Source organism: Catharus ustulatus, chromosome 3, assembly GCF_009819885.2.
Source record: "Catharus ustulatus isolate bCatUst1 chromosome 3, bCatUst1.pri.v2, whole genome shotgun sequence".
In the NCBI taxonomy this organism is placed as follows: domain Eukaryota; kingdom Metazoa; phylum Chordata; class Aves; order Passeriformes; family Turdidae; genus Catharus; species Catharus ustulatus.
The window spans coordinates 28,223,296-28,247,384 of record NC_046223.1 but is presented as its reverse complement, the minus strand read 5'-3'; the positions used below and the strand labels follow the sequence as shown (position 1 = coordinate 28,247,384).

The 24,089-nt window shown below is 37.8% G+C and overlaps 1 protein-coding gene across 4 annotated transcripts in view; it reads left to right on the top strand.

Moving 5' to 3' along the window:
- The window catches only part of SRBD1 (S1 RNA binding domain 1), a 125,417-nt gene extending 123,784 nt beyond the window's left edge, over positions 1 to 1,633 (top strand). For all 4 annotated transcript variants that reach the window (XM_033056719.1, XM_033056720.1, XM_033056718.1 and 1 more), the window contains exon 23: positions 644 to 1,633. In XM_033056719.1, the coding sequence (XP_032912610.1) occupies positions 644 to 933 (290 nt within the window). In that variant the 3' untranslated portion in view covers positions 934 to 1,633. The remainder of the gene's footprint in view (positions 1 to 643) is intronic.
- Positions 1,634 to 24,089: the final 22,456 nt, after the last annotated feature.

Sequence of the window (24,089 nt, the reverse complement as noted above, 5' to 3'; positions counted from 1 at the left end):
CGATAGGAAATAATTGAAAGAGAAGCTGTTGAGATGTTTCAGAAGGGTTTTCTGCAGAATCAGAGAATGGTAGTGAAATAAGAGTTTTAAAATCCCAGTATAATCCCTGCTTATGATCGTGTTTGTGTGTTTTTCAAGTTGTTGGTGCAAAGCAGCACTATGATAAAGCTCGTATGATGTCATGGTGCAGATGAACAGCAAGCCTAAGAACAGTGCATTGCTGAGTTTTCTTTTGGTATGTGATGAAACTGTGTTCATCTTCCTGTGAATGTGTAAAAATTTCTACAGTAGTTGAATTTCATGTAAAATTGATGCAACTCGAGTAATCTCAACTATTTTCACCTTAGATCCAAGAAGATGTAAAGAATCTCTCAGTCACTGCCTACTATACAAGCTTCTGATCCCCTTAAGATAGTTTCATAACGCAAAATTCACTATAATTACTACCTCAATAATCTAAGTCTTTTAAAGTGATTCACAAAATACAAGAAACAAGTTGTTTGTCACAGATGGGTCTTTATTTAAAAATGTACAGAAAGCAATATTTGGGATGACTTATTAATTAGAAACTATAATTTGGAAACAACTCTTAGAAACCCTCTTTCTCCAGAATCTTATTTGTGTTTCTTGTTTCCTTTAACAGATTTTGATAAACCTGACTTCAAGAGAAGCATAGTCTGCTTTGAAGACTTAAGTGCTGGTGCTATTTTGACTGGAAAAGTTGAAAATGCAACGCCATTTGGAGTTTTTGTTGATATTGGTGTAGGAAAAGCAGGTTTGATTCCAGTGCGAAACATAACAGAAGCAAAACTCTCTAAAGTGAAAAAGAGAAGAAGCCTGGGCCTAGGTCCTGGAGAAAGAGTGGAAGTTAAAGTACTTAATGTTGATATTCCTCGATTGAGGATAACATTGGATCTTATTCGTGTTTTATGAGAGGAGTTTCAGTAATTGAGCCTTGACTTTAAAGGATAAGTAATGTCAACAAGGTTATGGAGACTCAGGCATTTAATGAATGTTGAAGATGAGCACATTTTGAAACATTCAGCACCTATTTTTTTTATTTTTTACTTTTACAGTTTTCAGTTTTACCACATTTTTTGAATCCTTTCTGTTGATAATTTTTGGAACAGTTTTTTGGATTACCTCCAGGCAACCTTGTTATTTTGTCTGCAGTGCAAATGAAGTTCCATTGGGCTGTCAGACAGATCTCTTTTCTGCTGTCTGTGCAAGATTTGCTGTCTTAATCTTCAGTTAGTACTGAAGGAGCGGACACATCTATAGCTCCCCTCCCAACAAAAAGACTTTCAGTTTGCCTGTTCTCTGGTTGACAGTCTAAAAGAAGGCTCCTAGTGGTAGGAAAAAAAGTGATCTTTTTAAGTTAAGTGGTAATCAAAAGTAGACTGAGGAAAAAGCATCTGCTAAAACTGTTGGTGGTTCAGAAATAGTTGTCTTTAATTTATTTGACCAACGTTATTAGGAGGTCTGTTTACCTGTATTATTTTTGCTTGTTCAGTTGTCATGGCTTAACACTGTTGGACATACCCTGCAGTTTAAGGAACTTTGCTCAAAGGTATCAAAAGACATTTGTGTTGTTCTGTACTTCTGCAAAATAAAAACATTTCTATCCATCTTTTTTCAGTGTACTGGTTCTACAAGTGATTTAACAGTCCTAGTTGTCTTTCTTTCCAACACGTGCTTAATCGCTAACATTTTGAATGCTCACGGTTTCCTCCTAGGAGTGCCTAGCACAGGAAGGTTTTTTCTAACTAGGGACTTCTTGGTTTTGCAGTGTTTTGGTGATGTTTCAAAGGATTTACCTCTTGAGCCAAGTTTGCAAAGGACGGGTACACTGGAAGATTAGTTTCCAGCAACAGCAGATATGTATATATATCTATATATATATATCTATATATGCATATATGTAGTCTTTCCAGGGAGTTTTTGATGTGTTGGGCATTTATTCCTTTGCAGTCATCAAACTTGCCTGCAAGTTGGCAGAAGCTCTGGTCTGCAACAGATGAGCCCAAATGTACTACAGCAAGTGTCAAACATCTTCCATGACAAGTTTTCTAACTACAAATGTCCAAGTAGCTGCTGGAACAGGGTCTATGTAGCATGGTTTAATGTCCCAGCTCTGTGCTTTAGTTTTCAAAATGATGAGCCAGCTGTATACAATGTATTTTGGAGATTAAAGAATAATTTAGCAGATGGAAAAACAGAAGACAGATCTTACTAGCTTCACTGCATTTGTCCACTGAAGGAAAAACAGCCATTTTCTATTACGTTAAAGTCAGCATAACTTGGAATCATGCTTGCAGGCCTTTTGAAATTTTCCTGTTGTACTTCTGCTAGGAGATTTTGTTGTTATGAAATTAGAAATTAGTAATACCATGTTACTGTCTTAGATGCAGAGGTGCAAAGCAAAGAAGTTGAATTTATTGGGTTTTTTTTCTGGAGGTGATACATTGACTTACAGCAGTATGTCCATCAGTAAAATGATTTGTGTTAAACTTTATATATGACCTCTGCAGTAGCTAGGCACTTAAGAAATTAACTGGATTTGCTTGGCCTTCTCTAAGGAGGAGATAAACTTGATTTCCTGAAGCACAATTTAGTGAATTATATAAAGAGTATTTTCTCTTTCTGTGGTATTTTGTTTTTATTGAAATTTGTTTTTTTAATCTGTAATATTGTGAGGACTGCAGCATCTTTTTTGTGTGTATGTCTCTTGGATTATCAGGATATTCTCTAAATGCAAGATATCTTGCGACTGTTTCGCTCACTGTTAATTCACAAGCGGCATTTTGCCTACTCAGAGGACTGGCCCACAATTCAGTGTACATACTCATAAGTAGTTTGCTTTCTCAGTAGTGGAACTCAGCAGCTTATCCTGTGTCATCATAGGGACTGTAGGAGAATATCATGTCTATCTCTTTCAATTTTTTTAACCATACCAAAATGGGAAATATATGACTTCATGTCATATGTCTTAAATGTCTGCAGTTCTGCAAATGTAATCCCATTATTTGTCAGCTAGTGCAGTGCCTTAACTACTTCCCACAAAAATATTTTTCCACTGCAATTTCTTTTATTCTTTGCCAGAACATAGCAGTTAAAACAACCCAGTGAGAGTCTAACAAGGATAAATATGCATACATACGAACTTCTCAGGTTTTGTCAGATCTTTAGAGATTTAAAAATTATTTCTTCTTAACTTAATTCTCAGTTTTCATCTTGAATTCTTGTGGTGTTCAGATTTCTGACATCAAAGCATCAAAACTGTTTTCTGTAATTCATCTCCCCCTTTAGTTTCTGAACCAAGATTTTTTTTTTTGTTTTTTTCTGGATGGATGCTTTTTCCCATTTGAAATGCTGTCCAATCTTTGGAACAAATTCAGTACTGCTTAATGGTGATGCCTTCAAAATTTTAAACAAACAAACAAACCCCTGCTTCCTCCTGATCTTAGTTAATTGCTTCAAAGTACAATTTCTAAGAAGAATTACATACAAGTCTTTGAGTCTCACTAAAAATTCTACTTTTGCCTTAAGCTGTAGATTCCAAGGCATCAACACACCTTGTAGTGTAGTTCTACCTCTCCCCAGAGAGAAAATCCAGCCCATTGATCTTAGATGACAATCTCCCTTTTTAGTCCCACCTTCACTCAAGTAGTCTGGTATTTTGCAATCACCCTCCCCTGATATGCAGACTCATAAGAAGAGCTTCTAAAGATTTCCTGTGCTTCAGATATTACACAAAGGAGAAGAATTCTTCTACTAAGCAAGATGGCACTTGTATGCCTGGCTGTGGTAATGCAAAACAAGAGTTTAAAAGAAGCCATTTGTTTTGGTTTTATTCCTGCCTCAGGCAGTTTTAGACAGCATATATCAATTTTCCAGAAACTTGTCAACCTCAGGAATGATTTAGTATGCTGTTAAACATAATAAAATCAATAGGAAAACAAATAGAATTTCCATGAGGAGCAGACGTTTGGAGAAGCTGGTCCATATGGCATATAGACATGCTGGAATTTGGGCTTTGTGAGGTACTTGTGTTAGAAAAACTGCATACCATGGGAAAGTAATGCATAATTCAGGAGAACAAATAATCTAACAGCTTTGTGGCAGTGCGTCTTGAACTTGGTGTCTGTATTTATTTAACAACAAATACACTTAGAAACTCTATGCCTGGAAGCTAGAAACCAAACATGAATCATATTTGCCTAATTTCAGAGCTTTCTATAAGGAGCTTTACCCACTGTCAAGTGAGTGCTGAGTGAGTTCTCAGTTCAGCCTGAATAGCACCTTGCTTTTCTAGACTTCCTGGGGGTAGTTTATCTATCTACTTAGCTCTGCTTAAGGACATCCAGCTTCAACACTATCAATCCTGTAAGACAGTGAAAGGAACTAGTTGGTAATTCCAGTCCATGTTACTCTATGTCTCCCTTTTGTTGAAGGTTTCAGAAAGAGCTGTGAGGGAGTTTGTGTGTCTTCAGGGCTAAGTAAAGGTTGGGCAAGTCAGTAATTCCACTCCTTCCCGTTAGAGACCACCTAAAGGTTTGAGAACACCTCTGTTTACTGGCCCAAACGTTTCCTCACCCGCCTCATGGGCATGTAGAAGCTGTAACTGTTTAGAAGTGTTTCATTTTGAAAAATCCTTTTGAATCCATACTCTATAAAGCTTCACAAGTAAATGATGTGTCTGTATTTCTTGCAGCAAACCTCAGTGACTAGTTTATAGAGAACTTCAATTGCCTGTTTCCACTTGAGCCTCTAAATGGTCCCTCTGGTGGATGTTGTAACTCTGTGCTGGCTACAGGTACCTCCTGCCAGGAAGCTGTTGGAGATCACTGCTTACTGACAGGTATTTCTAGGAGCTAACCATCTAATCCACATTAGAATTTTGGTTGGGTATTTTTTCAGATGGATGGAAGTAATTCATAACAGCAACTGAAGACCATTTGTAGACACCTGGAGTTGAACGGCAAATCTTAAGAAGTTTATGTATTGCACCACAGTCTTTCCTACAGCTTCTGCAAGCTGGCAATAGCAAAATTCTGCAACTTGGAAATAACAGATTCTTCAGTCTGAGAGGGACCAGTGCAGGAGTATTGCTTCTGTGTGAGCTTCCACAATGGGGATTGCTGCTTTTAATGAAGCCTGTTGGGCTTCACGCAGTTTCTATAATTGTCAGGCCGCCTGTGAGTATGTTTTAGTTCTGTCAAGAACCCTAAGAGATTCTCCATGCTTTGAAAGTGAGAGAGGACTGGTGGCCATGTCCAGATCAGGATGAATCATCTCACTGAGAATTTTAAATCTAACCAGAAGTTCAGGGTAAAGCACTCAGATCTCATCTCACATGTTCTCTGTCCATGACTAGGAGCTGACACGCATTTGAAATTTATTACCTTGCCCCTTGTTTCACTAGTTAGAGCCTTTTACCTTATTCAACTTCTAGAATGGAAAAACACTAAGACATGTTCTACACAGTAGACCAGTTGATAATATTAGAAATTTTTGTTTTGTCTCCCTCTCTTGTTCTCCAGAAGAAACAACAAAACATTTAGTAAACTGAGGATTCCCATGACTTCTGTAGGTTTTTTTTAATCTAGGTGGGTTCAGGCTTTTAATTGTTGAGATGTGGCTTTTAAGCAGTAATCAGGAAACCAGCAGCTCAGAAAAGTTAATCAGTGTTATTTTCTCCTTATCTTACAGATCCATTTATCCTACTAAACTTGTATGTTGCTAAATGAAAAGTGCTTTCAGTATGCAATCAGCTAAGCTGGAGTTTTGCATTCTCATATCTCAATGACAGTCATATTTCAAGGAAAGACTGCCTATATTTGTGGTCAAGCAGGGAATTTTTTGCATGTGACTCACAATGAGGTATGTGGAAATAATGTCATGAGAGGAACTGTTGTGCTTGAGGGTCATTTACAAAGACTGAATAGAAGTGAAATCTTAGGAAAGTACTTTCACCTCAGAATTAAATGTGTGGAATATCTTGGCAGAGAGCGAAAACTGCCACATACCAGAAGCTGTATGTTGGCACTGTGACTGCTATTTTTGTGATGAGGAGAGGGAGGGCAGGAAATGGAGGGATTTGGAGAAGAACATCCTGCAAGATGTAAATGGTCTTATGGGAATGAAGTTAAGATGATGAAATGCAAATGGCAGTAATGTAATGGTAATGTAGTGGTAGTGGAATCTGAGCCTGGTTGTCTCTTGCTTCCTGTACCTCCCATGAAGGTAAAAAATAAGCGTAACTATTCGTTATAGCTAGTGGAAATTGCATATCTCATATCAGTGCATATTGTAACTGAAGAATAGTATGGAACTAATTGGCTTCAAGAGGGACAAACACAAAATATGTGCTCTTAATTGATTTCCTTCTCATTTGCCAGTGTTGCTACTTCTAGCTAGTTTATTGGGAGTAGATCAGTCCTTGCTCATCAGCACTTCTGGCTGAGAGAGTGCAGCTGTCATGTGTGACATATGTGTTGCCCGTCGACATATGGCGGGGGAACCAACAGAATTTCTATCATTTATACCCAGCAGGAAGAGGACTTGCAAGACTATTTTGTCATAGCTTTCTTTGATCCCTTGAAATTACTGTGTATATTTCTATATACGTTTTAGTTTAGGCTATATTTAGTGCATGGGGGTAGATGCAGAGTCTGTTAAAAGCTGAAAATAGCAGAAAATCCAGCTATTAGTATACTGGGTAGAATTTTTTTCCAAGAGCACACAGCCTCAGTGATTTAAAATCTATACTGATGATTAACTTTTTATGTAAGCACATGTTTGTCAGCCTCTTTGCTTACCTGAAATGCAATCTTTCCTGTTGTGCTCTCTGAGATAGTTATTCAGTTTTAAATTTTAGCCTGTTCTCAACACGTTGTCTCTTATGGACTGTCCAGTTTAAAATTGATCCAAAGTACCCCAGACATGTTAATCTTCAGTGTGTTTTATGAAGCCTAGTGTTTTCTGGGACACAAAATTAGTTGTAACATAAGAGCTGCAAGAAACATTGTCCAATGTTTGCTGTTGATGGAGTCTTAGATTTTTGTGTCTGATGATATGTGGTCACTCTCCATGGAAAAAAAGGACGGTTGGCAAAGCTTATAAAGTGAATTTCAAATTTTGTGTCATTCAATAAGCTTATAAAAATATTTTTGTGTCATTCTCAATGACAGCAAAGGAAAATGTCTACCTTGGCAGTAGGAAGTCCTTGACAGTCTTTGGCACAGTTGTTTCCCATATTTCAGAGTATTAAGCTTCTCAGTTGGGTCAAGTTGCAGTAGTGTGTTTTTTTGGGAACCGGTGTCACTTGTGTGGTAATCTGGCCCATTTAGAGACCAGCAAAAAGACAGCAAAAAAATTCCCACCTATGGGATGGAGGTTCAGCTCATCTCCAAGGTTGCCCATAGTTAAAACCTTCTGAAACAGAATTTTCAATTGAGAGAGGACTGGCTTCCTCAACTCTTCCCTCTTGTCTATCTAGGGAAACCAGAATGCTACAGAGCTTTGTTTTCAAATGTAAGTACAATTTCATTATTTCAGTATATATTCTATGTCCTTTAAGTGTAACTCGTATCTGGGTTTGTTGGGAGAAATACTACAACACTTCCCATATAATCAGGGTGACAGTTACAGTATTAACTGATTTTTAGTGGCTATTGTAGCCCAACCACGTGGGAAGGCTCCACGAACTGACTGTCTATTCAAGTGGAACTTTGTGGTATTGTATGATTTTCAAATGTGGAAAAAGTTAATAAAGAATGAGAGGAGTGCCCATCCCCTACATGAAAGAAGGCATGGGTTCCACAGGAGAAGTGTTATGTGACAGCCTGGCAATGGCTCAGTGCGTATCCATATCATGGCTAGATGTCAAGGATAAGGATAAATTGTATTTTCTCTAGCCCCCTTGCAGCATGAAGGAAAGTCTTTTTATAATGTCTGTCCTTTCCTGGATTGTTCTTTAGACAAGAGACTAAAGACTGTGTAAGAGCAGAAGGTAGGACAGCAGTCTTGAGTCCAGTCCCAGTGGGCTCAATCTGATTCCATCACAGGCATCTCAATACAGGATCCCTTTTGTAAGATTATTGAGTCCCTTTTTAAAACCCATTTGGCAGTGTTACCCAGCAAAAGCTAACAACTGTATTCTGTGTATAAAAAAGAAAGAAATGGGGGAGACCCCCAACCAAACATATGCCCACCGTCAGTGAACTGGGATTTCAGTTGGACCCAAACAGGACTGTGACTGTTCAAATGGAATTTACACAGAGGTGGTGATGGTGAGTCTCTCTCTGTACAGGTGATGCTGTGTTTTGGGAGTATCAGGTCCCTTGTCAAATCCACACAAGCTAATGATGTGGGCTGTAAGATCAGAGTTGATCATGACATTAGTTGGTTGGTCTGTATTTCAAACTGAAGTTTTCATGGTTATAATAAAATGGAGGTAGACTTTAAGTTTGTCTCACACATAAGCAATTAGATCATTCCAGGAGCTCTTCTGTATTTTTATGACTACAAAAACATACAAGTGTAGCTGAAAATAAATGTCTAATATATTTATTGCAGAACAAAAATATAAATATGTATGACATTTTTGTTCCATTATTTTATTTCTGTTTGTAAACTATGCTCATCGATGAATCTGTTTTGTTTGTTTCTGGCTGAATGCTGGCAGGACAGACATAGATGTGTCTAGGAATGAACATGCAATAAACAAGCTATGCAGAGTTTTAAAAATATGTATTTTTGTGATCTTAGAAATAGGATGATATGCAGACTAACAGGCCAAATAATATTTTTTGTGTTTCATTTGGTTGAGGGTAACAGATTCATAGTTTTCTACTGGTGCAGAAAACAGAGACAATGTTTTAGGTTTTGTTTTGCTTAGAAATATTTATGGAAATTATTTATTTATATAATTATTTAAATGAAGATGCACCTTAGCAACTTGTACTTTAGATTCTCTGGGTGATTTTCTGCATTTTTCTTTTATCTACTCAGTGGCTTTAGCACTTGAAAAATGCCAGTGTTGCATACTTGCATACTTCTCTTACTAGCATCCTAAGGGAGCAAAGCACCTCTGCAGCAAAAATTTTAGAAAGGGAAAGGGGGGAGGCAAGAGGCACAAGTTTAGTGTGTAATTTGGATGTGTGCAATGTTCTTGCTGTATCATGCAGAAACGCCTTTGTTATTATTTCACTGAAACGAATTCAAACTCTACTTTGTGAAAATAATTCTGGAAGGAACTTGCACTGATGAACAAGTAGAATGTTATCAATGGAACAGAGATTGACTGTTCATCATGCCTGGTATATATTGCTTTGTCTAACAACTTGCCCCAGCAGACTTACAATTGTGTTCTCTCTGAAGACCCTCCCAGCTGCAAGGCCTGATTGACGGAATCTGTGGGCAGATGCACTTGCCAGACTCCAATAAAGATGGGGCCTTGGGAACATCTAAGGCAATTATTGACGGGCAGCAATCCACTAATCAGACAATTTCAAAATTAATCCCACAGTCCCTTACTGTATTAGTTTTCCTTCTTGTTTGTATTTATACAGCAAATTCATGACTTCAGTGAATACTCTCCCTTCCAGCCCAATTATGTATCTCTGAGGGTATTAAATTAAAAACAGAAGAAATATTGAAAGTGGCTTGCAATTAGTTTCTTTTAAAAGTGGTGTGGCACTTACAGGCTGGGGTTCTTAATATGATGCTTAATAATAAAAGTAAACAGGATTTTTTTTTCTCATACAAGTAAGGCAAGTATTCCTAATATGCCTTGTTATAAAGCAGCCTGTATATAATGAGAGGGGGAAAAAGTGATTTGATTTTGGAGTTTAATTATATCTTCATGAAATTATTCTACAGTAACTGACAAATCCACAGTGTCTCCAAATAACATAAGCATATTTTGGGTTGTACATTTTGGCTTATCTTTCCCTTGTTTTATTCTTATCACTTTATGATACAAAATTGCATTGCATTTGATTGTCACCTGTCTTTTAAATGAAGATTGATCCAAACAGAACATTTCTTTCTTGGGGAAATATAGAACAATCTTCATGGTGTGACAGTTCAATGGGAGTCACTGCCTAGAGTCCTTAGTTGTGTACTGTGTATGTCATTCTTTTAAAATTTGGAAATCTGATGCCTGCAATGACGGAAGGATTGTTTCTGCAGGTCTGGAGCTGAATATAGAAATTCCTATATTTATTATTGAAAATGGGCGAGCAACAATAGACATCTCTTCAAAGGCAATATTTTTCATCTTTGCATTGCTGATTGCTATTGGATTGAACAGTAAGAGCACAGTGCATTTCTGCTGTTTCCCACATGCAGCAGAAATTGTATAATACAAATTTTTTTTGTTCATTATAAGTTTGCTTTCAAAGTACACAGGAATAAAAAAGAAATTGGACTAATCCATTGGAAGTCAATGGGTGAACTCAGTGTACACGTGGGTTGGAGAGTTGATGCTGCAGTGCTAACTATAAAAAGAGTAGAAAGTATTTCCAAGTTGAGGAAGTGGTGAGGCAGAGATTCTACTGAAGAGGTTTAGGCTCAAACTCCTTCCTACATAACTTTGATGCATTCAGCCACTTTATCTCAAATTTCCATCTGTATGGCTTCAGGATTTCCATCCTTGAACGAGTGCTGGGAAAAAAAAAGTTATGTGCAAGCTTTATTAAAATTATAGAATTGGTATCATTTTCAAGTAAAAATTATAAACCTTAAGGGACAGCAGCACTGGTTAACTTTGATCTTTTTAGTAATTGTATGTGGAGCTGATGAACACAAAATTAAGAACATACAAGATCATAATCTACTTTGAACAAAAAATTTAATCCATTTTAGCCTGTCACAAGTTTGAATTGATTCACAGACATGGAGGACATGTGAGGCAAGAATCATACTGCAGGCAAACTATTTTTGGATTACCTGAGTGATTTCTTGAACTCTCTTTCCAGAGCTATGCAGCTTTTTGTCATGAAAATGGCTAAATTAACACATTTGTTTGGTTGGGTATATTTAGACAAGAAGGCAAGGCTCAGGAAGCACAAGGGTAAAAGTTCCTGTAAGCTTCTTTTATACTTCAGTGTTTAGCAATGTGCCTGTGATAATGCCAAGCTGCCTTTCCTTGTGCAAGCAAAACCCAGGATGGAGCTACTGGTAGGCCTTGTTTTATATTACTTTTATTTGATTTATTGCAGAAGTTGTTAACACCCCATAGTTCTTTGAATAAAATAAAACAAGAAAACCTATAAGGCTCAGCAGCAACATAAACCAGGGAGTCTTTCACCTTCATTATGAACTAATTCAACTTTTGATTACCTGGGGATTAACACCTCCATATGTAACAAAAGATGCATTCTGTGAGCAAGAAGCTTCATAAGGTAACGGCTCATGCAATTTGACATACTTCAAATCTAGCTCAAGACGAAAATGAAAAGTGGGAGGCTAGCAAACAGAAAAGATTATCCAGGTTTCCACCCATCCTTTGGAAGACATCTCTTAAAACCTATCAATTTATCCAGTAGATTACATGTGAAGTTATTAAAAAGGGCTTTAAAATTCATAGATTGTCTTAAGAAAGTAGTAGTTGATGAACTAAGGTCAATGACATTGGTGGGGCTTTGCTCTTTAGTAAGGGACTGAGTTTGGAGGTTTCTGAAATGTTTCCCAACTATATAATATTTTAGTGAATGAGGGCAGCTCTTCAATCCTCATCTGCCTAGAGGGATCCCCCTTAGACACGGGTACAGTTCAATTTCCCTTTTTATGCTGAAGTTCAGCCAAGTGATCATGCTTCTCTTTGTGGGCATTCCTTTGTCTTCATTTTATATGTGCAGGTGGATTCAGACCACGGCCTTTACATTCACCACCAGCTGGTAACAGCTTTTGGCTATGGTTGACCTGGGTTAAGTTAGAACTGATGACCAAAAAGTGAAACTTGACGTTACCAAAGCCAGAGGTTATTTGTTGCCCTTTAGGGACTGCTGGTTCTAAAGCAACAGCAATTAGGTTTGTGTGGCACAATAAACAAAAATAGAAAGTGCGTTCATATGGATAATGTAAAGATTAAAGCCCTTGCACTCTCAGCTGCACACTGAATAGCTTGGGTTTTTATATGCTTTTAAACGGGAGGGCTGCCGTAACATGACCCTCCAGTTGAAAGGATGCAGAATCGCTATACTCCCATCTGGATTATTACATTCAATTTAGGCCACATGAACTCCTGTGCTGAAGGTGTACATCTAAGAAAATGGTTGTGAATTGAGCGTGACTTGCATAAAAGAGCAAGTTGCACCTATTCGTTCTTGAAAACCATCTGCTTTTAGTTAAAATCACAGTTGGCTTGCCAACCAGCTATGGGGGCCCCATCTTCTTTTCTGTATCACCCCACATTCACATGCTTAATATACTAGTAATTTTATTATGGAGCTGTGGTCAAGACTCTGTGGCTAAGGTTGCAACTAGGTTCTTTTATAAGCTCTGTTTTTTGTCTGCCCCACTAGAGCTTTCACTCAGAAAATTGACTTGAAAATTGGCAATGTTCACTCTGCACTTCGTATCCATATATTTACATTCTCAGGCATGTTCAATTGTCATGCTCCCTGCTTTTACTGTTCTTTCAACTTCAATGTTAATTATTAGGCCCCACTTAAAATTAAGCCTTTCTTGATGTCTTTTAATTACAATCAAGCCCTAGGCAGCTGGGTTACTATAACCACTGTGTATAACACCATTCTTGGTTGTGGCCCTCGGTTGCCTTGTTATGGCTTATTTGTAGACTGGAAGCTCTTTGACTTTTTGTTGAATTTGTTTGAGTATGTTGAGGGTCCTGAACTACAGCTCAAGCCTTTTCCTACTACTGCTGTTAAAAAAGTGGAAATAAGCATTCAAACAATTTATAGATGCAACCTGACTCCAGCTGAAGCTGGTGACAGAATTGCCAAGATCAGCAGGAATGGTGCAGCTGTGACTCTCCTTTTGTAAATGATTGTGGGTGCTAACTCACCCTACTATCTAAGCTAAACTAGTGAAGTTTTCCAAGTAATGTTTCCTTACCGTTTCAAAAATTGCAATCACCATTTTTGGCAAGATACTGAAAGTCTGCACACTTGAGTGTAGGGAATGTGTGTATCAGCATTGATCACTTATAATTGACAAAGCTTTTTTTTTTAAATAGTACTGAGTTTGAAGAAGTGTAATTTGAGTAGTTCCTCATTTTCTGTTTTAATCTATTTTTCTCATCACTTTTAATATGAAAATTCAGCCTTGCACACAAGAGCTAAGTAATGTTAGAGGATTTGTAAGCAGTCAGTTGACTTTGGCAGCTTAGTGTGTGTTCCAAAGTGGATACATGTTAAAGCCGGGTGACCAAGTCTCAATTTAGTATCTAGTACCTGTTGTTATTCCAGAGGAGGAGATTTTTTTCCTATTCAGTCTGGTCCAGTTTAATGCAATTTCTGAGTAATTATTTCTGATTGCATGTAGGAAAGCTGTTGAGAATCCTATCTCCAAAAGTGGCTTAACACCATCCAGACCTCTAAATAAGTGACATATTCACACTCAGCACCCTCAGTTTATGATTAATTATTTAAATTGAACCAGGATCTTCTGAGTCCCTTGCTGTTTCTTTTTGTTTTCAGAGTTTTACCGAGATTCTGTAAGTACTTAAGCTCTGTAATCAGAGAGGTTTAAAATTGATGGGAGAGCCAAAATTATCTGCAAGAAACAAGTTGTTTGATATCTTCAGAAGAGATTTGATGAAGGTGAAATAATGAAAACCAAAGGGGAAAAAAAATTCTGCTGCTAGAAGAGACCCTATTAAAAACAGGACTAAGAAGGTGATGGTCACAATGGTAAGGAGATATAAAAGGAGTGTGGAATGTGACTTGTTTTCAGGCAAAGGCAGAATGGATAGATGTGGATAGTCCTATGAATGTTAGTTGGTCTATAATCCCTATTTTGAAAAAAGCAATCTTTTAAAAAAGCATGTCGATTTTTTTTCCCCTTTCACTGACATATTTGATGTATTTGTTATCACTTTTGTACAAATTTCTCAGACTTGTAATGTATTAATCATTCTTAATGTAAAGTGCAGTATCCTTGCCTCTAAAGCATAAATTCACATCGACTTGGAGAGAACATCCTCCCTCCTTCTAACAGAAAGAGTACAGTTCTACCATATGATAAAGAAGCAAAAATCAATCATCTGAAAAACATAGCACTTCATCTGCCGGTAGTATCTGTCCAAAGCAGGATCTGTTTTACAGATTTTTGTTATCAGAGGAACCTACTGCACATCTGAGACCAGGTAACTGTAGCTTCTAGGTTTAAACAGGTCATGGTGTTATTAGTGATGCAGCAACAAACTGCACTTACCAGAGAATTTTGGAAGTGCTTGGTCTGCAGTTGTAGCTGGATAATTCCAGAAATCTCTCATGACCAAGGAGTTGGAGTACATAGAAATTGTCTATTTTGACTTGCATTAGTACAGCTAAATAGCAAAACTCTCTGGAAATGCCTTTTTCAGATATGGTGTCATTAACTCTTCTGGTTTGAGAGGGAATATGAAGTACTACTGTATTATTACCAGCCTAGTGATTGAGCTGGTATATTTCCTGTCAAATTTCACTTTGTTTTATTGAATATGGGAAGTCTTTAACATGTTCTTTGACAGCAAAAGTCTCTGGAAACCAAGAATGTGGGATATCTTTATTGTGTACCTACCACAGAGAGTTGTCTCTAGTCTATACACTGCAGAGAAGATTTGAGATAGACAAATCTCTTTAAAGATCAGGCTTTTTTAGAAAGCTGCACAGTGATATCTGCCTTGTTGGTTTATTTGTGTGCATTGCAGTTGTAAACTTAGTGGTACATATATTAAAATTAATTTAACTTAGTATGGTGCTGTTTACTAACTTCATGCAATATATATCGGTTTAAAAAAATCACTCATATTATGTTGAAATGCTAATAGAATGAAATCCCTTAGCAGTCAAAGGAATTAGCCTGTATATGAGTGAAATACCAAGGCAGGTCTTGTTATTTTTTATGAAACTCTGAATAATATAAGTATCCAATTGATAAAATTTTATTAAAGCTGACAGCCCTTAAGTGATCTAAGTGGTAAATATTGAAATGAAGTTTCAACAACACTGCAGTACCAAGGGAGGCCTAAGGCAGCAATAAGGATTAAACAATGATTTAATGTTGCTCCTTGGGGGTAGGGATTGTTGTTTAAACGGAGAGCAAAAGCTCACTTCCTTCTAAATAATTAAACTGTGATTTGAGAAATTGATCCAAGGTAGTTGTAGTGGTTTGTTAAGTCCGAAAGAGATAAATGAAGGCAAAGTGTCCTGGGGCAAGGGGAAGTCAGGGGAGAGTAGTGAAGAGATAGTTTTGCAGGATAGATTCATGACAAGTGTCCCTCGGGAATGGGGAAGCTGGCAATGAGCATATTTTATCTTTTATTTGTAATGTAAACAGACTTGTGCTGCCTGAGGGTGGGTAATAGCTAATGAGCAGGGGGTTTCCATGGGGTGCAGATTTTATTAGCACAGCTTATAAAAAATGGAGCTAAATTAAAAATGCAATGTCTTCTAGATAATCTGATAATCGGCGGTGCTACAGGGAGCACCTCCACCTAAGCAGAGTGAGTGTATTAGCATATGCATGTAAAATTTCCAAACAATTTGTTCAGCAGTTTCTGCAAACTGAATGGCTTTCTCATCTTCACAGCAGAAAGCGGATTTCACATAATAGGGCTGATTATTTTTGGCTGTTTTAGGAATGTAGGAATGAAGGAATTTTGTAATGTGTTTCGGGTCTGTCGTTTGTATATAACCAGTGGGAGACTTGACCAGAGACCTGCTCATCACATATGCCTCTTGGGCGATGGTTACAAATGAGATGACAGCTAGGATGGTGGTAAAGATGGGATAGAAGGGGGAAAACTGAGAGAGAAAACTCTGCCTAAATTAGATAATTGCTTGAGGTAATTTCCTTGGGATTAATATGATACCCTACACTGAATTGTTCTAGACAATCAATGCAGAGCTTCCAAAACTCTGGTGAATATTTTCCAACCGACCAGCCCCCGCCTCAGTCTGTATGTACATAGTACTCTTTAAAAACCCAATTAAATTGAGTCAGCATCCTAGAAAAGATTGAAATTTCCTCTACTTACTGGAAAAGACTGTCTGCGTTCAATCCAGGCCTTCAGGTGTAGATACAAATGTGCAGGTACATCAGAATAATGTTCTGTTTAGGCATGTAGAAGGAGGACCAAGTTGAGGCATCAAGAGCCCCTGAGAACACGTCACTGTCAAAATCTTGTGACTGAAATGCCTCAATTTTTCTCAGCACTCAAGACAAAGCTCAGAAGGCAAATTGAGTACAGAACATGAATGGCAAAAGTCTCCTAGAACTCCTGTATTAAGGTATCTGTAGTTTTCAGAAATAAGAAATATTATTCCAGACACTTGTGGCTATCAGGGGCTTTGGGACATACTGAAACAGGAAGAATTAACAGAAATTGTCTGCATATCTCACTCCAGACTCTAAGACCTGAGTCTAGTAGTATTAAAGGTGAGGTTGCACAGTTAGAAACATGTCTTTAAGCTATCTGCTCGTTTCTGTGCAATAAGCTGAAGAATTGGAAGTGAAGTCAAACCATACAAGCAGATAAATGTGTATAAAACATTTTTTTCCAAGCATGTCTTATGTTGTTCTATTTTGTATACATATTACTATAATTAGGGGAAAGCTTCAGGACCACCTGGTGTACAATCGACTTTATTGTTCCCAGTTCCTCGGGCTAGGAGAGGGAAGAGTTGTACCATGATCAAACAATTCTTGCTGTTATTTATCGATGGCTTTCCATAAGTCTCAGGCAGGTTGCAAGTTCTAGGGTACATAATTCCTTAGAGTGCACCCCTTGGTGCACTGAAGGGTGCACTCCAGCTGGCTTGGTTTGGGTGTTTACCAATGGTCTGCTGATTGGAATCCATTGTGTCTGTACCCATCCTCTGTCAGAAGGAATGACAAGTAGATAGAATATTATGATTTGGTACATTCATTGTGAGTTTGGGTTTGGTTTTGCATGTGTACATATTGCTTTTTATTTCTGTTGGAGAACACAAGGCAGAAGAAATGTCTTGCAATTTGAGCCAGAAGATGGTAGAACTAAGTTTCAGGAAACAGCTTTATGTTTCCCATGGGAGTTCATTCCATTGGCTCAACCCATCGCTGAGAAGACTTCTGTCTCCTGAGGAGAGAAACTCTACTTTATGGAGACCTCCCTTGTATGAGAAAAGGGATACACAGCTGAGGTTTTTAGGAGGCCCTTTGAGAAGATGAATGGGAGATCCTGAACACAATTAAAGTTCTGTGGAAGGGCAGGATAGGCAGCTGGGAAAGGGCTGACATGCCTATGATAACTCATCTTAGTGAGGAGGTGTCATCACAGCATCAATGAGCTTGGAAGGCACCACTGCAGAATGTCTAGTGCAGTCTCCTTGCTCAGAGAGGTGACATGTTCAGGGCCATGTATTTTACTGTCTTATTTACTGTCTAAGTACTCCTTGTGTAGGTATTTAGTCCATACTTGAGGGGAGGATGGGGGTAGCTCAATGACATTTAGCACCTGCTAGGATAAACTAACAGGGTGATGATAGAAGCACTAGTTCTTTGTTATTACATTTCACTAGTACATGAAATAGCAGAGTACAGTAATTTCACAATTATAAGCCACACTGAGTATAAGCCGCACTTCTGGGTTTCAGCAACTTTTTGGTTTTTTGTCCATATATAAGCCACACCTGATTATAAGCCGCAGGTTACAATACAGAGTGTGATAAAAGGTATCTGTTCTATCACCATCTGTTGAGGGTGGGGGCAGTGATCCTTATCTCAATGGCAGATAATGTGCTAATGGGCCATCCACTGAAACCAGGCAGGGCATTGTTCTTTATCTTTTCACACCCCATCCTTCCTCCAGCGAGTCATTTTCTGCTAATGGCCCATTGAGTCCCACTGGGTGACAGATAAAATTACTTCATCCCATTGGGAGTTGCTCCAGCCAGGGGAAAGAGCCCAACATTTCTTACCAAAATAAAAACAGAGGTTTGGGACACTAAGGGAGTCCCTTTCTCCACTGGACTCCAGACGAAAACCAGATTTCTCCACATCACCACTGGACCTCCAGAGGGAAACTGCACCTTCTGCAGGAGCACTGCTCCAACTGAATCACATCTGTCACTGCAGGAGGATGCAGCCACCATTGAATGGGACTGCTACCAACACCCTGCCTGACAGGGTGTCAGGTTGTACGCTGACTTTGTCAGGGTTTGGAGTTTGTTTCTTTGTAAGTGCTATATTTCTATTTTCATTTCCCTAGAAAAGAACTGTTATTCCTAATTCCCATATTTTTGCCTGAAAGCCCCTTGATTTCAAAATTATAATAATTTGGAGGGAGGGGGTTTACATTCTCCATTTCAAAGAGAAGCTCCTGCCTTTCTCAGCAGACACCTGTCCTCCAAACTAAAACAACAACTTTTTGTTCTTTGTCCATATATAAGCCGCACCTGATTATAAGCCGCACTTTGGGTTCGGACCAAAATTTTAGTCAAAATGGTGCGGCTTATAATCGTGAAATTACTGTATTTCTAAGACATGAGACTAACTAAATCAAATACTTTAAGCTAGTTTCATCTGACCCCCATGGGTGAATACCTGTGACCAGATATTCACTGATGAGCTTATCCTAAGTATTGGGATTGTCAACAGCAGTGAATTATAATAGTGATTGAATAATAACCTAGGCATAGTAGCTTGCTTTGTAAGTTTGTGTTGTCAGTTCAGCTGATTTTGAACAGGAAGAATTGGTCAAAAAATGAATAAATGAGGGAATTTGCAATTAAAAAATTATATTCTGATCCTCTAGAGACCCAAGACATCAGTCTATTTCAGTTAACCAGAACTGTGCTGAGATTAAATTTAGAAGTGTGTCTAAACTGAGGCCTGAGATATCTTCTCTATGAAGACAATATTTTACGTTTGATCTTCAGTAAGAATGCAATTCAAATTTTTGGATATATCACAACATGGCATTCCACAATGTTTATTCAAGGAGAATATTGCTTTTAGATTATCAGCTGGTGCATATCACAAATACAAACATAAATTTTGGCTGATTATTTACTTATCAGGGTGTCAGTAGACAGCTCCATTCCTGCCTTTACCTTATGCTTCCTGAAGAACCATCATGCGAGTCACATGTCTTTCCAGGCTTCCATTTGCCATATCTGCACCAGTCATAAGAGCAGTGCCTTTACTACTACTTTTTTAATCTGACTACTGTGTTTAGATGATCAGTGCAGCAAGTGCCCTGTTCTCTGCATCTGCAGTGGAGCCAAACTGAGAGCTTGGAAATAATTGTGAAGAGCTTTGTCACTCTTGGCTTAGAACACATTTTTGCCGTGGTTAGATTTCTTACAACAGTTTATTTTTGTGGCAAACATTGCTATGTTTTGGCTTAAATTTAGCAAAATCTTCAGCATGATGAAATGGCAAAAAATGTCACAGTTCATCATGCTACAAAGTATAAACAATCATCAAACAGGTGAAAAATACATTAAAGAAGAATAAAACTTCAAACGGGTTTTAAGTAGTTCACTTTTATGTTTTAATAGCTCTTTAGGAGCCTATAAATAAAAAGTCAATTGGATTTCAGACTTGTTTCCATAGTTATATTACACACAGGGAGTATTCAATAAAACAAATCTTTTATTTAGTTCCTGACAGGTAATTAAAATGTGCCTCTGCATTTTCTTGTCTGTTACTGTAGGAACTAATATCAAAGATTTCTAGAGTTTACAAGTATTCACAAATATATTGTAACTTAATTTTATCTTTTGGGCTGAAAACCTGGTACTAACTGGAAGTCTTTAGTTAGTGGAAAGTTTGAATCCTGTTTGGCATTCTAAGCCTAACATTTCTTTTTTACTACAAAAATTAACTCTCAGCTTCAAAGATCTTGAGTTCTGTTTGCACATTTTTCAAAGTAATAGATGGTGGGCAAAGCCAAATATGTAGAAAAACAGCTACTAGAAGCAGAACAAATTAGAGAAAAAGAAAAAAGATTGTTAAATTCCTGAAAATATTTAGGGGATAGGGAGAAGGTGCTCATGAGGGTAAAAGTACTACGAATTTTTAAAATTCTTAGTTGTCAATTAAGTTGCTTTTATTTCAAGTGTCTGAGATTTTTCTAGGTACTGTTCCACAAAGGACCATTCAGTTCTGCAGTCTCTTCAATATATAAAATTTTAGAAGACAGCACCTGTGAACGTCTTAAAATAAAAGCAAGAGAGACATTTCTCTTTACTGCTGGCGTGTTACCTGGATCAGTATGGCTAAATCAGAAACTTTCAGTCTTTGTGTTTTTACGGGATTGTATATGGTGGCACCATGGGGTTGGATTTCACAGCTGGGGATCATAAAGAATATGCTGCATTTTACCAGACTAATTTTTTTTTTCTCTATGTATCATTGTAGTCTCTTGCCCCTGCAATATTTTAGTACCCACTATAGAATATGGTGATCAGTAGAACTACCAGGAGCTGTATCAAAATGCCTAAATCACTCACTTATACACAAAGCTGTCTCAGTGTTATTCTGTGTTTATCTCCCAGACATGGAGGAAAATTGCTTTAGGAAGGACTTTAGCAATGAAACTGATTAGGAACTAAGCTACTAATAATGACTGACCATAGCTTGGCATGTGGTAACTTTGTGATGTGTTTCTCACACCTGCTTTGTCATTTTGCCTACAATTGCCTGACTTCATAGATAACCAACTACCCGGTTCTTTGTGGGTGCTGAGCATTGGTTGTCCTCCCTACAGGAGGACACTAATTTTTCTTTGATCAGGGATACTTAAGGAAATGCATAAATCTTTATGTGTGTTGGGTGGATCTTCCTGTTAGTACCACTATGGTATATTCCACAGTTCTGGGCCAGCTTGGTGCTATTGGGGGATGTTTGATGGGCACAGAGACTGGGGGTACTGGGGTCGTAAGAGATATTACTGGATAAAACAGAGCTGGGAGAAATAAGGTTTCCTAACACAGTATGGGAATGCTGTGTAAAGAGACTTTTGCCTTCCAGATGGCCATGTCTAAATGGAGGCAGCAGTGTCCAAAGGGGGAGAATATCAGCTTCTCAAGGGTTGCCAGCTTGGGCTGTTGAGTGTTGCGGGTCTGTTGAGTAACGTGACGAGCTATAGCTATCACTTTACACACAAATGCATCTCAGTCCCTTGCTGAGGCTTGACATCAGGCAATAGGCTTATGTTTTATGAGTATTAAAATGTCATAGCTTTAGTACTAACTTGTACAATTTCTGGTATAACTCCCCCACCCTCGCTTCTTCTTTTATGTTAGAGTTAGAAGAATGGTTACAATCTTTATTGTCCCTTAAAAATGAGCTTGGAGATATTATTGTCAAAGTTGGATAATCTCAACAGAATGATAAGATTTGCAGTATTACTGATGGGCTCAGCTAAGCCAATAAAATTCTAGAAAAAAGGCCTAAGCTGCAGGAATTTGCAGGGATTTATGAGTTCTTGGCACAACTGGGAGTAACTGTTTCCATGAATGGCCATTTTATCGAAAAAGAAAAATTAGAGTTATGTAGCACAAAATGTTTGCTAGGGTGGAAAAAATCCTACTTTCTGGATTACTCTTGGCTCTATCTGTGGTCAAAACTAATCACACTGAGCAGTTCATCTGTTTATTACCATAATATTGTATTTACAGCATGCATAAATACAGCTCTTTTTATATTAATCCTGATAGCCACTTTAAACCTGTCTTTTATCTATTGCTCTTACATTTCTAACCCACTTATTGCATTTGCAGATACTGCAACAAATTTATGTGTTTTATAAACCTAACAGAATACCTTGTGTACTGATTGATGGAAAATCAGTTGCTCAGTTGCCAGGCAATGATTGATTTTCCAACACAGCTGCTCCAGCTGTGCTACAGATGCTATTTTTTCTCAGATATCATAAATGCTGTTGTAAGCTATTGAATATGATCCTTAATTGTAAGGCTCTCTGAGAAATCAGTCATTTCAGTTCTAAATGGCCATTTGGTCATTACCTTTAGCTATGTTTTGTGTTTTTATCTCGTAAACCTGAAATTAGCTGTGCTGCTTGGAGATTGCTTTGGTCTATTTTGCAAGAAGCTGGTTTGAAATCTGTGACATAAGTAAATGCTTGTCACTAAAAATTACAGTTCATTACAAAATACTGTAGCCAATAGCATGTGCTGATGACAGCAAGCCTTTTTCCTGGAATGCATTTCAGATTCCAGTATTTTGTTTCAAACCTTCCTCAGCTGTGTATGACTAATAAATAATAGAAGAAAGAATAACTCAACAGAAAATTTGCAGACCTTCTTTTGATCTGGGGAAACAGACTTTGGTTGTTCAGCATTCTTTTAGATGACCTTCATAATTTAGTTGTAGGCTGTGATTTGACTCTGCTATCCATTTCTACAGCAGCATAAAATATTAAAGTCAAGCAATATCAATAATTCATACTCTTATGGCATCAGGGATATCAATGAGAGGGAACATTTGGATTTGCTAAAATTAAAAGCGCAACTCTGCTTAAGGTACAAGTGCAACCTTAAGGATTTTAGTGGTCATTATGAGAGAAGAAATTAAGCCAAGTTTCATGTTTCATGAAAGGAGGAGCTGTAGTTTGTAGGTGTCCTGTCATTTGTACATTAGCCTTCTATTCACAACAGGGTAATGTATCTCCTTGCTAAAATAGATTTGCTGGCAGACTGGGTTCTTTCCCCTACCTTTCTCAAGAAAAGCACTTCTCAGTGCTTTATCCTGGGTATGAAATGTGATTCTTCTTAAAGAGCCAGTTACTACTGACAGCATGGCTGGTAGCAAAGCAGAGAGAACTGAAGTGTGGTCTGGTTTCTACACCTGGTTTTGCCACTGCCTTGTGGCAGTGTTTGGTGTTCTGCATTTAATTAAAAGTTTCTCAGAGGTGTTGTTCCGTGTCTAGTTCCAAAAGCCTCTGATTTCAGTGGGTCAAAGCACGGAAACAATATCAGTAGGAATCTAAAATGCAATTCATTCCATCTCCAACTTCTAGAACATGATATTTTCCTTGGGATTTTCTCTTTTAAAAGTAATTTGATGTCTACTTTGTCTAGTCTTGTCTTCTAATAAATATATGTCTAAATTGTATAAAATGATATATGGTTTAATAGTGTGGTAGACTTCCATGCAATAATTTTTGGAATAGTCATTTATCCTTGCCTTCTGCATTAAGGCAATATCCTCATGCACAGCCATTTCTTCAAAGCTGATATTCTTCCAAAACAGCAATAAAAAGCCTCTCCACTTTTTAGTTGTAATTGATACCTTTCAAAGCCAGTCTACTAGAGATATTTTAGGATAAATTTACGCTTCCCTTCTGTAAGCTTTCTTTTTCTACTGCCTTCTCCTTCAAGAAAAAAGGGTCACCTCTACTTTTCCTTTGGTAGCTTGCTCAGCTTTTCAACATCTTGCAATTTTAGATGCAACTATAGGAGGAGTCCCAAACCAAATTCTCAGTGGAGTTGCTAGTTTTCATTTAAGCAAGAATGTCCTTCTAACTTAAATATTTCCTTCTTTCCATATAGCTGGTACTGAGTGGCTTTATCATTTTAGGTTTTCTGTTACTGTCAAATGGATTGCAAGTTGTTCTCACTGCACAAAAATTAGAAAAGACATGGTTTACATGTGGTTGTGTGATTGTATCTGGGCAAACACTGAAAATAAAGATGAACTGTGGCCTGGATTGTCTTCATGTAAATTTGTGCATGCTCATGTCAGGCATTCAACAGTAAGATTCACCTTTTAAATTCAGGTTTGTTTCAGAAACATGGGTAAGCTGTAGGATCAGGCTGTGAGCAGATGACTTTGTCAGTTACATGTGAACAAACAGCCTGGTTGTTCTGGTTTGGAGGGGAACCTGGAGAGAAGTGATGGTAGCA